Source organism: Triturus cristatus, chromosome 11 (genome assembly GCF_964204655.1).
Source record: "Triturus cristatus chromosome 11, aTriCri1.1, whole genome shotgun sequence".
In the NCBI taxonomy this organism is placed as follows: Eukaryota; Metazoa; Chordata; class Amphibia; order Caudata; family Salamandridae; genus Triturus; species Triturus cristatus.
The window spans coordinates 1051460005-1051478378 of record NC_140594.1 but is presented as its reverse complement, the minus strand read 5'-3'; the positions used below and the strand labels follow the sequence as shown (position 1 = coordinate 1051478378).

Genomic DNA, 18374 nt, shown 5'->3' with positions numbered 1-18374 from the left:
CCCTTGTAAATGTACTGTAGTTGTAAACTTTATTGTTTAGTCAATAAAAACCATAACAACCATGCAGACATGTGCAATGAGATACATTCATTATAATAAAATTACCTTATAAGGAAAACAGAGAGTGGGGGGGGGGGGCGGTTAAAGTCTCTGACAGGTAATCCTAAGAGCCACAGGAACAGGATTTTCCAACGGGCCTGCCTGCTTACCACTTCCAGAAGGTATGATGGTGGCTGCCGTATCAGATAAGAGCTGTTCGAGGTATACACGGATGCTGAGTTACTTAAAAGCCTCAAGTCCTGGTCCCTTTAGATTTCTCTCAATTGTCTGTTTATTACGTCTTTTCCAGGCTGAGTAAGGTACATCCACATTCTTTAAATGAATTTGCTCTATTTGAAGAGACACTATGTCGCCCTGCAGGTAATGATGCAACGTATTAACCGGGGTCTCAGAAATAAATTTCAAGTAAGCCTTTAGTGAAGTTGCCGGGGCATTCATGACCCTGAGATGATATTTTAATAAGGCGGTTTTACAGTCTAGGACTGATTAACCAAGCCAAATTCCAATCTTAATATTGGCCGTCGAATATAAAGTGGCAGCCGGAATGTCTTCCTACAGACTGCTCACACTGTAAGGGGGCAGGTAGGAGCAGTGGGGCGATTCAACAGAAGACAACGAGGGAAAATGAATTATTTATTTAATTTTCTGGTTGTGGTCTGTTCCCAACCCACTGCCCCACCGCTCTTACCAGCACGGGCCGCGCCTGCACGGCTGTAAATGTATCTCCCTCTAAACAACGAGGCATTCCTCCCACATATTACCAACTTTAACAGTCCCATGTTGCCCCTCTTTGTTTCCACTAGCCACCCACTTAATCTCCTTTGCTGTTCTGTAATACCTATCAGTACTGTGTTTTTTCGTAGCCTTCGTAGCTCACACAGTGGGCAAGACTGCAGACCGAGAATTATAAAGGGACTGATGGAGATCTCGCTAACACATGTTCATAAGTGAAGGATGGTGACCACAAGACAAGCGAGTTGGGCCCACACCCATAGCACTGACCTTCAGGGTGGCACAGGAGCTCACTGTAGCACCCTCCTTCTGACCTGGCTGCAAAGATCCATGGCACTGACCTTCAGAGTGGCACAGGAGCTCACTGTAGCACCCTCCTTCTGACCTGGCTGCAAAGATCCATGGCACTGACCTTCAGAGTGGCACAGGAGCTCACTGTAGCACCCTCCTTCTGACAAGCTGCAAAGATCCATGGCACTGACCTTCAGGGTGGCACAGGAGCTCACTGTAGCACCCTCCTTCTGACCTGGCTGCAAAGATCCATGGCACTGACCTTCAGAGTGGCACAGGAGCTCACTGTAGCACCCTCCTTCTGACCTGGCTGCAAAGATCCATGGCACTGACCTTCAGGGTGGCACAGGAGCTCACTGTAGCACCCTCCTTCTGACCTGGCTGCAAAGATCCATGGCACTGACCTTCAGAGTGGCACAGGAGCTCACTGTAGCACCCTCCTTCTGACCTGGCTGCAAAGACAAGTGTTTTAAATACTGGCACCCATGTCCAAATTGTGTCTGCTTTTCTTCTCATGGCCCTCCTTTATCTTATCCCCCTTACCTTTCCCCCAACCACTCCCATTTTTGCAACACATATATGACAGGTGGAGTCCGTGCCAAATATGGTTTCGCCTGGGGCATTATCTGTCCAAAGGCCACCTTCGACCATAAGAGTCTGTTTTGGTGGTCTTTCTAGGACCACAACCATCCAGTCTTCAGCTTGTGAAAGTAGAGACTGAGTTGAAGGCAATGCCAGTGCAGTATCTTAAGCAGATGCTTCTGGAATTCAGAAATCAGAAGCCAAAGATCTGCAGAGTGGAAGATGAGTTGAAAACCCAGGGTACCAGTGGTTATAGTCATGTTATCCATTTAATAAGGGGCAACTCCTCACATTCTAAAGATGCACTTATGTGTTCTGGAGTAATGATCAAGGTAGACAGGAAACCAAGTCCATTTTATAGACAATAATAGAGATTGACCGAACCATTTTCCTGGTTCTGAGCTGGTAAAGCCTTGGCACAAAGCAGAGGTTCGCCTTCGTGTACAGTTTCATCAGTCTGTAAATCCATTGCTAAATGTGTGCCCACTGCACACTTCCTTATGCAGCATTTGGCAGGAGGACATTGTGACTACTGTATGTGCAAACAGAATTTTCCAGCTCCTCTGTTTTGTTTTATTGATTTCCATTATATAACAAAGGCCTTAATCAATGATATACCTGTGAACAACATAGTGATCACGTATTTGATTCCATAAATCAGTGCATCATGCAATCATTAGTAAGAGCAGTGTAAACTGTGCATGCAAACACTGCAGCGGCAGGTTTGAGACATATTTTACAGGGCTACTCAAGTGGGTGGCACAACCAGTGCTGCCGGCCCACTAGTAGCATTTGATTTACATGCCCTGGCACACTCAATGCACTTTACGAGGGACTTACCATTAAATCAAATATGCCAATCATGGATAACCAATCAAAATCACAATTTACACAGACAGCATATTTACGTTAGCACTGAGCAGCAGAGGTAAAGTGTCCAGAGTCCTATGGCCAACGACAAATGGGTCAAAAACAGGAGGCCAAAAAAGCAAAAAGTCTGGGAGTAAACCCGCTAAAAATGCCAGGTCTAACAACGATGAAGTTAATGTAAGCTTCAGCCACTTTGAATGGTGTACCTCTTTTACTCCGTCACCTGCAAGATTTTTGAGGTATTTAACAATCTTCTTCTTGTCTGTTTCTTCCAGTGCATCGGTGAAATCATCAAACGTTTCAATCCAGGCAGTCCATCTGTCACCAATATTTTGCTTTTTGGCAGTATCGGAGGGAGGCGGTGGTTTTAGGAATGTGGCACCATCATAACTTGTGGAACTTTCTGCTGTTGAGAGCAGAGCTCACTCTTGCAGCGTCTGCTGCCCGCTTGTACTGGCACCTTCATCAACCTCTAGACGTGTGCTGCCACATGGGCCACCATGCCCGCTCTTTGGCTGTGATGCGCTGCCTTCTTCTTTAGCGGCTTTGTTTCTTGCACGAGTTTTCATCCTGCTTATGTGAATTGTATGCGTTTTCTCCAGACTTTGGCATTTCCTTGCATTAGAAATGTTTCTGTTTTTAGTGCTTCCTTGCACTCAGCGATCCCTGCCTTTGGCGCTTCTCTGTACCTGGCTGTCACTGCCTTTAGCTGTGTCATACTGTACGATTTATAGCTCAGTGTGGCGCAGTGGCCCAGTACCTCTTTCACACCCTTCTAGCCAATGAGGAGTAAACTTCTCAGTAAAACTTTTGTTACCTTCAAATGCTTCACACTGGCTGGAGTGGCCCTTTAACTCCACATACGCCAAACGTCGATTTTAACTTTGACTGAGGCTCGTGTGGCACGAGCTAGCAGTTTGCTGGACCATGGCAAACTCTCTGGGAGAGCACTGTTAATCTTCGGATAACATATCCTGTAACTCGTCGCCAGTTGTAGTACCCTCCCCAACCTGGGTACTCATAAATGAATATGCCACACATGGAGCTTGGTATTACACGTCTTTATTCCACTGTGTGTAACTGCAAACTCACCATTCTGATCATCAACTCTATTCTCCACCTCGAACACTTATGTCACAGTTCTACAGAGTCCATCAGGAACTAAAAGGGTCCCGTGATCACTAACTCACAGGACACTACACAGACTACTCACAACCCTCCAGAGAGCAATATTTATGGTTATTAGCATTTCTTAGATAATTTCACACTTTGTTCCTGACAGCACTTTTTTAAAGCTTCTTTATAATAATTTCTTCTTTATTACGAGGTAAGCACTTGAAAGCAAGATGCAGATTATAATTAGTCTGGAAACATGAACAATCAAACCATTTGTATGTTTTTGAGGTAGAGGGCTTAGGCCATGTGGACATAACAGAATGTTCACAGTAATGCAGATTTTCTTAAACACGCACAATATGGCATCCAAACTTCTTCAATGTTGAAGGATCATTCTGAAATTGTCATATGCAGTGGAAAGCATGTTCTTCACAACAGTTTATGGATTGCTCCTCAAAACCTCAAATAACTGTCTTTCATCACTTTCCTGCGTGATTTGATGTTATGTGTTGGTATGTTAAAATATAAAGTGTCAGAAGGGTCCGAGTCAGTGGGTTCTGATCACTATAAGCACAGGAAATTATTGGGTGATCCCAAATAGGCTCCATCAAATCACCCGAGACAAAGATATAATTACTTGCACATTTTCAGGCATTGAACGTGGAAGTAGGTAAGTGTGAAGATACGGTTATCTCATTCATGTTCAAAAGGTTAATTTTGTCACAAAATCTACCAGGCCTCACTCTGATGATCCTTTTTAAATAGCAGCATTGACTCCACCATAGGCATGTAGTATTGATCACTTGTCTGTATCAAGACTGCATATATCTGACTTAGCACTGGACACTCCTACCAATATGATTGAAATACATCTACCACACTTTTCAAAATTGATGAATCAAGATAAACTAAAAAATATTGTTATAACAAGCATTTACAATGCAATGGTCTCGGCAATATTATAGGTAGAGCTATTGGTATTGCTTATTATTTTTTTTATCATTTTTGTATCCTAAATAAATGGCATTGTCATTTCTATTGGCATTAGCTTTTTTTTGCATATGTGATACCTATTGCATTAGCAGAGAGAGAGTGAGGTAGTGAGATAGAGAGAGGGAGTGAGGTATTGAAATAGAGAGCGAGGTAGTGAGAGAGAGCGAGGTAGTGAGAGAGAGTGAGGTAGATAGAGAGTGAGGTAGTGAGATAGAGAGTGAGGTAGTGAGATAGAGAGTGAGGTAGTGAGAGAGAGTGATGTAGTGAGATAGAGAGTGAGGTAGTGAGATAGAGAGTGAGGTAGTGAGATAGAGAGTGAGGTAGATAGAGAGTGAGGTAGATAGAGAGTGAGGTAGATAGAGAGTGAGGTAGATAGAGAGTGAGGTAGATAGAGAGTGAGGTGAGGTGAGGTAGATAGAGAGTGAGGTAGTGAGGGAGAGGGATGTTGTGAGGTAGTGATATAGAAGCATAGAGTGATGTGATGTAGTGAGATAGAGAGAGGTAGTGAAAGAGAGAGTGAAAGTGAGTTAGTGAGATAGAGAGTGATTGAGGTAGTGAGAGAGAGTGAAGTTTTGAGCTAGAGAGTGAGGTAGTGATGTTTTGAGAGAGAGAAGTTGTGAGATAGTGAGGTAGTGAGATAGAGTGGATTAGTGAGGTAGAGAGGTAGAGAGAGTTATGTCATGTTGTCTAGAACTAAACTATATCATCACCACTAAAAAGTCCAACTCAGGAAAGGGGTCAGGAAACAACTGTCCAATTTCCTTCACTCCGCAAAGGCAGAAACGAAATACAGGGGTTAGGGGAAATATACTGGTGTGAACCCCGAAAAGCAGGGCATGGCTGACAATAACATGCTTGACACTTTCTGCCCCTTTCATAATTGTGAATATATACTAAGGACCACTTCCTGCCCTTTAACCTGATCCTACTTTGTATAAATGATTCCTGCGGGAACACGAACCTTACCTGAAAAGTCTTGTTAATTTCACCCCCAACACTATTGTTGCTACTTTACCCGAGACAAATCTTTTAAGGGGAAAATGTTCATTTTCCTGAATTACCAGTTGGTATGTACAATTCTCAACCAAAGTTCCTATGTTTTAAAATGCAAACATTCTTATATTCCCAATATTTCGCTTTAAACCAAGCCCCCAAAATGAAGTGAGTAAATTACTCAATCAAATATCTTAACTGAACCTTGGCATGGAAATTGTTGGAAGGAAAGCAACTCGATCTATAGCACTCATGAGAATGAGAACAGAATCTGCAAGGGGAATTTGAAAATAATGTGCGCTTCTACGATCTGTAAGTCAAAGGCTTAAAACATGGGCCAAGGTCCGAAAAGCCGAGGTAGGGGAAATCGGCATCCGTCTGATAAGCAGGGCACATGCGGCCTTGTGTGGAGCTTTCCGGCGGAGGGAGGCGGTTTCTAGAGCAGAAATAGAGGGTGAGCTCACCATCTCGACAATTTTAGAGTTGCTGTAACACTTACGTTTCTCTCGGAACCCGAGCTGTGAAAGCTGAGAATTAGGAAAACCATGAAAATAAGTTTAACTTGAAATGCGACCGTCACCAGCAGCTCCTGGCAGGGAACAACCGAAATTACACGTTGGCCCATCTACACCCTTGAAACACGCCCTGTGAGGACGCCAAGAGATGCTAATTGCATGCATGCTATACTGACTGCTGATACATGACTCCAGCATTGCTCTTCCTCCCCACTCTACTTGTTAACCAAAGGTCTCATAACCACTTGGAAATGAATCACCCTGTCCTGATACCGACCATTAACAAGGACAGGGTAAAGCGCCTGCGACAGCAAAAGAAAAAAAAAATCCAAAATAGTGGATGACACAGACTGTTAAGAAGAGAACGTCTGAGAGGGTGCATGTAGAGTTGTAAATAGTACAATAACGCACCGCAGGAAGAGATTAAGAGAATGCATGAAATATGTAAATTGGTTTTTTTCTCCAGAAATTAATGTATGCATCGCTAAAGTGCGCCAGTTTGATATACGAGGTGAGACGTTCCGTCTCTTCTGCGCGTCTGCAGTGTGACGAAGGTGCGACACCCTCGACACAAAAAGCCGCCAGGGACAAAATGAGAGAAGAACTACTGCAGCTGCTAATTAACAGAGCAAAAAAAAACATAACGAAGCAGGCTCGTCGAAGGAGGGTGGGTGGGAAGTGACGGCATCCTCCTCATCCTGCAGGTATTTGTAGACAGCTCGATGCCCCCCGTCCCCTAAACACCCAACGGCGCCTGGGGAGAGGTGGTAAAGGCGAAAGTTACACCAGATAACACTGGAATATGACAAGTCAAAAATAAACTCTAAGCTCTGTACTCGGGTGTCGACTCACCGACCCTCTTTTAGTCACGTCTCAGGAATATAAACACTTACCAAACATTGGTGTACAAAGGCGACAAAGCAGAGTCGCCACGACGCTGTTTGTTCACCCTCTGTCACCCCTGAACACAGTGTGTTTTAACGTGACTAAGATCCGTAAACCACGAGGTTATATTTGTTTACGAAAAAACTTACCTGAATGTCGCGGTAGACGCGAGAGGAGTCAACAAACCAACTAGGCGGGCAGCGCGAGAGAGCAACGGCTAGAAGATCCTCACGGCCAGACGATGGATAAAAAATGGCGGATGGGAGCTTCCAAACTTTTTCGGATTCGGGGGCGTGTTCCTGCTGTTCTAAAAGGGTGTGGCTAAAAAGTGGAAAGAACAGCAAGGAACACGCCCCCGAATCTGAAAAAGACGGAGCCTATTTGGAGGGACGGCTCTCTCCTCCAATAGCTGGCCTCCGTTTAGGAAGCCAGCCAATGGAGGAGAAGCTAAAAGAGAGGCGGGCTAAATAGCCACTCTAGAAAACATTAAATCTTCCGACTTCCGGTTCTGCCTTCGGCAGACCGGTAGTCCTCGACCTAAAAATGAATTAAAAGGAATTTGAGATCATTTCTAAAGCCAAGATTCAGAGCCTGAATCTTAGGAGTCCCAGAGGTATAACATTGATGTTACACCCAAGAGAGATCAAGCCACTTGATCATACAAATAATGATCTAACGTTGCCCAAGTCTGCTGGGGAGCAATAATATTCTCCTGCTCAATGAAGACGGGCATGTCCTCAGCAAGCAATTTAGATTGGTACCTGCAGTATTCCTGGAGATTAAGCTCATAGCCCCAGGAACATCAACATAAACAGATTTAACATGGGCAATAGGATTAGGAGTTGAAGACATAATAGATGCTTGAGGGCAACTGCTCCTCTCCTTTGTATGAAATGGGCTTCAATGTAGTCAATTATTCGAGTTCAGTGAATCTAGAAAAGACAATCTGTTGGGACAGAGATATGAGAGAAATAATAAGAAACTGTTTAGTGTGGATACTGGGGGTGGGTAAATTATGCTGAGAGGTGGGTGAAATTCTAGGCATATAGAAATAGCAGCTTTAAGAGGAACAGAGAAAGCTTTAATACAAAACTGCTGGTAGCCCCCACAATTAGCATACAAGAAAATATTTCATAAAATCGATGGATTTTCAAAATTAAGCACCACATAATTTTGGGTGAGGGACCAACCACATTATTTTAGGTTAAGGGCCAACGCAGGCGACACATCTCCCTGTATTAACCTCTTCAAAAAGAATGGGTGTACCTAACAGGTGTGCCTATAACCAGTGCACGGACTTGGTTTATAGCTGAGCAAAGTCCTCCCTCTGAAATGGAGACAAAGGTGGCACATTAACTAGCAACACAATGTTGAGGAGGTAATTGAAGTATGAGTAAGCTAGAAATGTTTGAAATAATCTTCTAGGATAAGGGGCCGGCATCAAGATTTGGAACTATTGTCTATGGCCTATTAATATAAATTTTAGTTTAGGAGGATAATGTCTTACAGAAAGGTGACAAGGTCTCAGAGACAGGGCAGACCAAATCGCAAGGTACTGTGCCTATGGAAATTCCATTACAGCGTAATTGCTGCTTATCGATAAAACTCAATTATTTGATGGTGCATAGTCTATCATTAATCCATCTAAAAATGAGGTCAAACATACTCTTAAGACTAACAAAAAAGAACTCTACAAGAAAGGTTGTGAATTCAAATTGTTACCCCTTGAGTTCGCTTCGGGGTCGCTACAGCACTTCATAGAGACCTGTTTGGTGACTTTGGAGCCGAAATAGAAGTTAGACTGTCCTGAGCGGTCCTATGACTTTGGCCTCAACGAGACAAATGTTCTCAGTATTATGAGACATTATGAATTTAGACACAATTAACACAGGCCAACTCCTAAAATATTCTCTAGTTATATGGTAAAAAAGTGTTTGCAATGGTTATAATTTGGAATAAATTGAGTACATATTAAACATAATCAATATAAGCTGTAAAATGTGATAATGTTTGTATAAGAAAAAAATAATAAACATATAAAAAAAACATATTTCAGTAGAGGGGTACCTCTACAACCTCACAGTAATTTCTATTAAAAAGGGCTGTTAAAAGTTAACACCTGAAGAGCTCTCCTTAGTGCTAGATTACTGCACAACGCAGTTCAATTGAGAAATTTGATCATTTATGGATTCCATTGCGTGTTCTAAAAAAACACTCATGAGCAATGAAGGTCACAGGTTCATTTTTTGACAGCAAGTTCCTTTTTCCCATTTTGAACTACACAAATATAGAATGGAAAACCCAAGAGAGTGGTCCCAACCCGGCCTCTTCTGCCCTTTGAATGACAATGGACCGGCCCTTCCTTGGCCTGGACGTCTCCAGGGCAGTCCTGCAGTCAAGTGCCTTTTGGTGCAGTATCGCTGGCGATGGGGAGGAATTTTGTATTGCATAGGACTGTTACTTAGAGTCACCCTTTAGCCCTTCTGCTCCTTCTGGTCTTTTCTGTCCCCAAGCTTCTGAGCTAGTATCCCACACTATGGGAGAGGCAATCCCCTCTTAGTGTGGTATTGATGGCAGTGGGCGGGGCTTGTGGATCGTTGGGGACTCTGGTCCTTAGAGTTTCGCTTGCGCCAAAATAATATACAGTAACTGTGTAATGTCCAGAATATAGATATGATGGCAATTTGTTTTGCCAGAGTGTTGATGCACACGTCCCTGTGTGTGAATCTCAGCCTCGCAACAAATCAAAAACTAGAGCGGACTGGCTGGTATAATTTGCCCACCTTATGTCACTCAATAAAGTCATTCAAGCCTACCCCGTTGACCTTCTAAGAAAAAACTGTTTTGCCATCACATCTATATTCCGGCCATTACACCGTTACTGTATGTTATTTTGGGGGTACACCTGGAGGTGTGAGTCTTCCATGTGGTTTATAAGATGAGTGAGCATCTGGTGCTGTTTGTACATTGAGGGGTACCCCAAATAATAGGCCTGTACCTATGTCCATGGAGTGGCTGCTATCCTTAATGGGTTTATCAGTTACATCTAACACCATTTAAAGATGGCGCCCGCTGTGTTCAGAACTGCCCCTAGGTAACCGTATCCTGAACTTGTTTCTGCAGCGCACGAGCACAAATTGGGGTGAGTGCAATCGGAGTCCTTACGGGCTGACAGGGAGTTGCCTCCGGGTTGTGCATTGCCGATTGGCATTTTAGACGTGTCCGAATTCTATGTCAGGACAGGAGGCTCCGATTATGCTTTCTCATTTCTTTACTAGAAATGCTCAGCAGCCAATAAAAACACAGTATATATACAATAAAAAACTACAATACCCATAAACACCAGGGTATGACGTGTATAACCATAGAGTCTGCCATATAAAAGGACATATAGCAAGAACAACGTCCTCTTTCTTTGCTGCTCCGCAGCCAGTTAAGTCCTTTTTTCCTATTGCTTATTCATTTATGTAAAGTGTATTTGATAGCTTGTTTACATATTGCTCGCTACTGTTATACTGTTGTAAGCGCTAATGCGCGTTTGTTTACTGTTGCCATAGTTTCAATTGCCGGCTCGCGTTGGTTTCTTCGTATCGCTCGCTGCGCTTGTTACCGTGCAGGGAGCGTGTGGTTTCACCTTCCTGTTGGGCGCTTCGCGCCCGTGTTTAAAACAAATATTTCTCGTGTGGAGAGGGAGACAGGGGCTTGGAGGCTCGCGCTAACGCTGCGAGTGCTCCAAACATTAAATTACCAGGCGGCCGTTACCGCGCATGCGCGGCGGCCATTTTAATTGTTTTCAGGTGATATTTCTCCTGTCAGACTGCACGCATTTTGCGCACAGAGCCCACAGCCTCGGTATTTGCCCCTAATAACGCCCAGTTTCAGATTCAAACCTTCTGGGTAGTAAAATTCGCATAGGCTTTGCCTAGAGTGCTAGTTTTTTCTGCCAGCAAGCCCTCCCTCCACATTTTAAAAAATTATTATTGAGTGTTTAGATATATTATCTACACTTTGGCTTGCTGTGGGGTTTTTCCACTCCCCCTGCATTGTGCCTTTGGCCACTATTGATTCTTATTTCTCCTGTCGGCATTGAATATTGTTGCTTTGTTTCAACATGGAAGAATATTTTGAGGAGGAATATTATTATGAGGAGGATCCTTCAGACTCTTTGGAGCAGGATTTAATTGAAGCACTAGATCAAGGGGTGCAACATTCTGTGAATAAAGCGCTTGTGCGCGCTATTAATCCTCTGAAACGGCATTTATCTGTTTACGCACAGCAACAGGGTTGGTTACCTCCTGCCCGTGCGTCAAAGTCCCCTGTTAATCCTCACAGGTCAGATTTTCAGAGATTGGCAAAGACATTGTCATCGGACACAGCTTCCACTAGGGGGTCAGCTGGGACCTCGTTTTCTTCTCTCCATGACCCTGATGCAGATGATGCTCTTTCTTCTTCTTCAGAATTTGATCCACCTCCTCGAAAAAAGGCTCGCAAGGAGCATTTTGTGGACGCTCCTTCCAATCCTCCCATTCTAACTTTTGAACCGTCAGAAATTTTCCACCCCCATTCTTCCTCTTGGTTGCCTTCCCCAGCAGTGGCGGATTATGTACAATCACACATTCACCAGCCTTTTGATAAAGACGTCCGGGCACGCCTCAGATCCGAGTGCCCTCGTCCAGATTTGGCAGACCATCTGGCTGAGACCCCGGAGGTTGACCCAACCATGGTCACTTATCTTAAAAAGTACGCTAGGGATCCTAAAAAAGGATTGGACAGATCTTGGCGTTCTTGCCAGGATAAATTATTAGATTTATTGGGGCCTCTCACTAAAATTTTAGATTTGGGCGTTCTGGCTAAAGAGTCTTCTGCACTCGTTAACCCTGACGAACTCATTGAATGGGCTCAGAGAGCCATCTGTCAATTGGGCAATGCCAATTGTGCGCTTTCATGTGAAAGACGTCGCTCCATCCTTCTCCGCCTGGATCCCAGGCTTGCGGAGCTTTCCACTTCAGAAGCCGGTCCCTTGGCCCAGGGGCTCTTATTTGGTCAGCCGTTCCTTAAAGAACTTTCGAATTTTGTGGCCACTTTCAGCGGCCTTGACAAAGCCCAAGCCTCGCTACGGCGGGCGTTTCGGCCGGTTTTTGCAAAGGCCGGACGTCTTAGGGGACGTTCGTTCGGCCGAGGATCACAACAGAACTCTCAACGGGGTTCTCAGTCCCACAGCGGAGGTGGACAGGATTCCGGTTTTACCACCCGTTCTAACTTCTATCCCTCCCGCAAAGGGAGGGGGCAGTTCCGGAGAGGTCGCTTCGGAGGACAACAAGGGGGTCACCACGACTCCAACAATTCAGGTGAGGCTGATTCCTTTTACCGAAGTGGTTTTGGGGGGAAGACTCCAATTTTTTCTCCACAATTGGCAGTTAATCTCCAACGATGCATGGGTTCTCGAAACTGTTCAGGGTTACAAGATAGAATTTTACCAACCCACACATCAATCCCTCCTTCCCACCCCACTGGTATTTTCTCTACAGGATCAGGAGATCATTTCTTCAGAGATCGACTCCCTTCTTGCGAAGGGAGCTATTCTTCATACTACCCGCCATCCAAGAGGGTTTGTGAGCTCGGTGTTTCTAGTTCAAAAACGAGGGGGCGGTTCCCGTCTGGTCCTCAATCTAAAAGAGTTCAACGGCGGAGTAGTTTACCGCCATTTCAAGATGGAGGGCATCCATCTTTTGCGAGATCTTCTCCGAGCGGGAGATTGGATGGTTCGTCTAGATCTCAAAGACGCCTATTTGTCAATCCCAATATTCAGGCCACATCGGCGTTTTCTCCAGTTCCTGTGGCAGGGGAATTGGTTCGAATACCAAGTCCTCCCCTTCGGCCTCTCGTCGGCGCCCTGGTGCTTCACCAAGCTTCTGAGGCCAGTGGTGGAACACTTGCGCGCTCGGGGTCTCCGCATGATCATTTATTTGGACGACATTCTGATCATGGCAGATTGTCCGCACAAATTGATCTTACATCTCGAGTGGACGATCGATCTTTTACAATCTCTGGGATTTCTTGTGAATCCGCAGAAATCGGTCCTCATTCCTTCTCAGGTGATGGACTTTCTAGGCTTCCAGATCAATTCTCTGACCTGTCAGCTTCTTTTGCCCACTCAGAAGATTCGATACATCAAACGGGAATTGGTTTCGATTATTTCCAATCGGATTGTATCATTGAGATCCATAGCTCGTGTAGTCGGTCTTTTGGCGTCTTCAATTCAGGCGATTTTCCCGGGTCCCCTCCATTACAGGGCATTACAACGGTTGAAGATCCGTCATCTACAGCAGGGTCTTCGTTATTCCGATCAGATTCCTCTTTCAGAGGAAGCGAGATGCGAGATGCAGTGGTGGCTGGACCACATGGAAGCCTGGAATGGGCGAGCCCTGTTCGGTTCCTCCCCGGAAATGGTAATAGAGTCCGATGCCAGCCTGTGGGGCTGGGGAGCCCGGTGCGGTCCCATTTCAACAGGGGGTCGTTGGTCCCCTCAGGAGTTGTCTCTCCACATCAATTGTCTGGAACTCCTGGCGGGATCCTTTGCGATTCGTTGCTTCACGCCCCTTCGGTCCAATTGTTGCATTCTTCTCCGCATGGACAATGTATCCGCGGTTCGTTATGTCAACAAGTTGGGCGGCACGAGGTCCAAGCTCTTGGCGGAGATCGCCAAAGATTTTTGGCATTTTTGTCTACAAAAGCAGATCACAGTTATTGCCGAGTATCTTCCAGGCCGCAACAATCAGATTGCGGATTGGCATTCGCGTCACCTTCGGGATTTCAGCGATTGGAGGCTTCATCCTCGCATCTTTCGCTCTCTCCGTCGGTTTTGGGGGCAGAGTCACATCGACCTGTTTGCCTCTCGCCTCAACACGCAGCTTCCCCGGTTCTTCAGCTGGAGACCGGATCCGGAAGCCCTGGCCACGGACGCATTTCTCCAAATCTGGCCTGCCCTTCTATGCTACGCCTTTCCTCCGTTCATGATGATTCCGAGAGTCCTGGCTCGCACAAGGCGTTATCATTCAGAGCTAATTCTGATAGCTCCTCTGTGGAGGGCTCAGCCTTGGTTCCCAGTTCTCCTGGAAATGTCTTGTGCGGTGCCGATCCTTCTTCCCCAGAAATGGAATCTTTTGCTGGACCCTCTCGGGAATCCGCATCCCCTGATCCAGTCAGGCGCTCTCCGTCTCCTGGCTTGGCGACTTTCGGGGACCGTTAGTCGGTCCCAGGCCTTTCTCGCGACGCTTGCAAATTCATCAGTGACTCTTGGGCACCCAACACTCACAAACGCTACTCAGGTTCTTGGAAACGATGGTGTGATTGGTGTGTTCAACGGGAGGCTGATCCCGTTTCTGCGGATGTCTCTATAATTATTAATTTTTTAGCGTCTCTTGCTTCTTCAGGCTTAGCTTATCGAACGGTTAACAATTTCCGTTCTGCTATTTCAGCAGGCCATTGTCCTCTTGATGGGAAACCTGTAGGTGAACATCCTTTGATTATTAAATTGCTCAAGGGTATACGTCTGATGCGTCCTCCTTGTCCTAAATACTCGTCTCTATGGGATGTATCCATTGTTTTGAGGTTTTTGGACTCCTGGCCTTCCAACTCCTTGCTTTCCCGCAAACAATTGTCGGCCAAGCTCACAATGTTGTTATGTCTAGTTTCTTGCAGACGGGTGTCTGACGTTCGAGCACTAGACTTAGCTGGTCGTTCTTTTACCCCTGAGGGTGTCACTTTTCGACTCTCCCGTCGTACTAAAACAAATACTTCTCTGATCTCCTATCCTTCTTTTCCTCTCCGTCCCAACCTTTGTGTGGTCCAATGCGTCAAGGATTACGAGGTATGTACAGCTTCTTTACGTACAGATTTGCAGGGTCAACTGTTGATTGCTTTGCAGAAGCCCTTTCGCCCTGTGACCCCGGCTACTTTAGCTCGGTGGGTTCGCTGGCTTATGTCTGAGGCCGGCATTGATGTGTCCATTTTTGGTGCTCATTCGGCACGGGGAGCTATGGCTTCTAAAGCTTTTTCAATGGGTGTTACTTTGTCTGACATTATGAAGGCGGCAGATTGGTCCTCTGATTCCATGTTTAAATCTTTCTATTATAAACCTATTGATCAGGTAGCCTCAGTTGTGGTGGATAAGCTTTGAACAAGCATAATCGGAGCCTCCTGTCCTGACATAGAATTAAAAATTTGCGAACATACGTGACAAGAATTTTCAATTCTATTAAGGACAAGGAGGCGAGGATTATCCCACCCATTATGTTTTTTCTGATATATATATTTATTTTGCATTTATACTGATGTTCTTGCATATGCATTGTATATTTCTTCTGATACGTTATTGTTCTCTGATACTTTTTTCCCCCCCCTTTATATATATTTTATTATATGGGATGTGTTTTACGGCAGTCTGTCTCTTTTCAGGTTCTGACCCAAAGTGATGAGGTTACAGCTTCTTCTGGCTTCTTCTGCATCCGCTCGCATTCTGCTCCCAGTGTCCGGCGGCCTTCCAGTGCTGCGTGTTTTCGTTATGGACTTCTGCTGTGGCTGATGGCGGATTCCTCCTTTTGGTCATCGTTTTTCTTGAACTGTTTCCTGTTATTTTGAACTGTTCTCCTCACCAAAGAAAGAGGACGTTGTTCTTGCTATATGTCCTTTTATATGGCAGACTCTATGGTTATACACGTCATACCCTGGTGTTTATGGGTATTGTAGTTTTTTATTGTATATATACTGTGTTTTTATTGGCTGCTGAGCATTTCTAGTAAAGAAATGAGAAAGCATAATCCTCGCCTCCTTGTCCTTAATAGAATTGAAAATTCTTGTCACGTATGTTTGCAAATTTTTAATTCTCCGCAATTGTTGAGCATCGGAACGTGAATTCCCGACTCAGCGGTGAGTGAGTATGAGGCGTGGGAATGTTTTAGGCGTATGTTTGAACTGTTTTGCCCTGAAACACTATACGCCCATTTTAACATTTATATTGGCATAATGTGGTGGCTTTGGTTCAGCTCAGGGTTACCAACAAAGGGAACTTCGAGGCTTCCAAGTGTATATTAAAAGTGTTGTGTTGAGAGTGAGTGAATCCGGTAGATACCTCTAAAATACAGAAAGAATCGGGAGGGTAAACAAGAACTTGTTTTTCTTCCCCTGTGTTGCTTTTGGTAATGTGCACTTGTTTATTCACAGGTATATGCTCTTGGCTGCATTGAACTATGTGGGGGTGGCTACCCTCTGGGTCCCCTCCTGGTGAGTATCTGGTAGGAATCCACCTGACAACCACCTGGTAACTATGTTACATTAAAATATGACACAAGCATGAGGTGTGTCGCAATTTGAGGCTGTTAACCTATGTAAAGCTCCTTTTTTATAAAATGTGTTTCTTTTGTCTCTGGTACTATCATTCCTCCTCTTGTCTTCATCAACCACTCCAGTGCATTATTCAGGTGGAGATGCGTCCCTGTGCCCTGATAAAATTGCTGCAAAATTTTAGGGCAATGAAACATGTCGGCTGTTCAAGTTAAAATGGTATAAACATGCCGTCTTTTTTAATTGAGTGTGAACACTAGTTAATAATTAAAAAATATGCGAGACAGATGTTCACATCTCTATTTTAATGGGGAGTTTAGTTTAATTTTTTTTCACAGTACGGGGCTTAGATGGTAGATGACACCATCATTTACACCTTACTCTTTCACTTTTTTATGTTCCACATTAGCTTAGGAGTTAGGTCATATTTTTCTGTTTCTGTCAAGAAAGTGCAGATGACGACAGAATGAGCAAACTGGGGGGTACCAACCAGTAGCTCCTTGGATTGTGCTTACACGAGGCACTTTTAGACCCACCTCACATTTTTTTATGATATTTGGCTAGCCCACCTTGACATCTTTGGTTGATGGGTGTGTGACCTGATATGGGTGGTTGATGATTTTTTTAACGAGTAACACAAATGGGTGGGCAAGACTAGATAAGTAAGTATAGTTTCACCTAGGAGTAATAGATAATACCTGTGTGATAGAGATTTTTCTAGAGTTGTTATGTGTTCTCTATAACCAGGTCTTGTTGCTTTGTGTTGCACTATACATTTACTAATACATAAACAATACATATGTTATTCTACCCCTGAAGGGCCGCAATAGCCACTATGCTTTCCTCACCACATTATCCGCCTTGTCATGACTCATAGTTATCTTTACTTGTCTTTCCTGGAATTGCAGAACCACAAACCCCTTGAGATCTTTTTTCCTTGACCAGTGATTATATCCACAAAGCTTCAGCCACTGCCTGCAGCCCTAGGAGCAGTAGCAATTTAGCACAGATTTTGCAGAATTTCATTTGATATTTTGCGTTTTCCCTTTTTTCTGAGTACTTAAATGCACGTGAAACCATCTGATGTTGGAGAAACGCATGTAAGTGGCGCCTTGTTTTGTTGGGCAACAAAGAAGGAACAAGTGTGTTGGTTGAAGAACCTACCTCCCGGAAATCATGTTCAAAGTGTCGGAGCTGCAGGCACTGTTCCAGTTTCAGGTGATGTCTTGACCAAAATTCATCAAAGGCTCTTTCCGTCTCCTCCAGTTGTGCCAGTAACCTGTTGCGAAAGGAGGGACACAGAGGTTAAACACGGAAGGAGGAGATACTCATCACAATGTCATGCTTCTTGCCTTTAATATGCTTTCTAAAAATTTCAGAACAGCTGATTAACTTGGACCATTTGTTCTAGAATTGAGATATTGCTAGTTTTGTGTAATCTATAGATTGCCACCATTAATTATTGGTTCCTAAAGCACATAGTTGGCGCTTAGCCACATTTAAGTATATCATATTTGTGATATAGCTGTATATATCTCCTTATTTGAACTTTAATATACTTTGTATAAATTTCACCCTTAACACAGCTTTAGTTTGTAGGGCACTGGCTCGGTGTACAGACCTAAGCATTAATCATCATAGCCTTGCTTGAGTTCAGCAACCTGTCCAATAAGCATTGCTCCTTGCAAAGGTAGGGGTTATACACTTGTGTCAATCGGAAGCAGTATCTTAGCAGGCTGTGCCTACCATGGGACCCATTCCCCAGTGTAGAATCCCAAACCCCCCTTATGGCACCAGAAAGCTGCCATCTTTGCATCAAGGGCCTACGCTACCTGGCTGGATCCAGTCTCGAGCGAAGCCACGTGTCGCTTCTCAGCCTACTCAACTGTTATCTGCACCATCTGCCACATCCTTGGGCTTTAAGATAATGCTGCACTCGCATTCCTCCCTCACAGCAAGAAGATGGGTGAAACAGCAAACTACCATTTACATCTC

At 44.5% G+C, this 18374-nt stretch overlaps 1 protein-coding gene across 7 annotated transcripts in view; it reads right to left on the bottom strand.

Moving 5' to 3' along the window:
• The window catches only part of MCF2L2 (MCF.2 cell line derived transforming sequence-like 2), a 2345299-nt gene that overhangs the window by 1487030 nt on the left and 839895 nt on the right, over positions 1-18374 (bottom strand). For all 7 annotated transcript variants that reach the window (XM_085635348.1, XM_085635350.1, XM_085635347.1 and 4 more), the window contains exon 9: positions 17544-17658. In XM_085635348.1, the coding sequence (XP_085491474.1) occupies positions 17544-17658 (115 nt within the window). The remainder of the gene's footprint in view (positions 1-17543; positions 17659-18374) is intronic.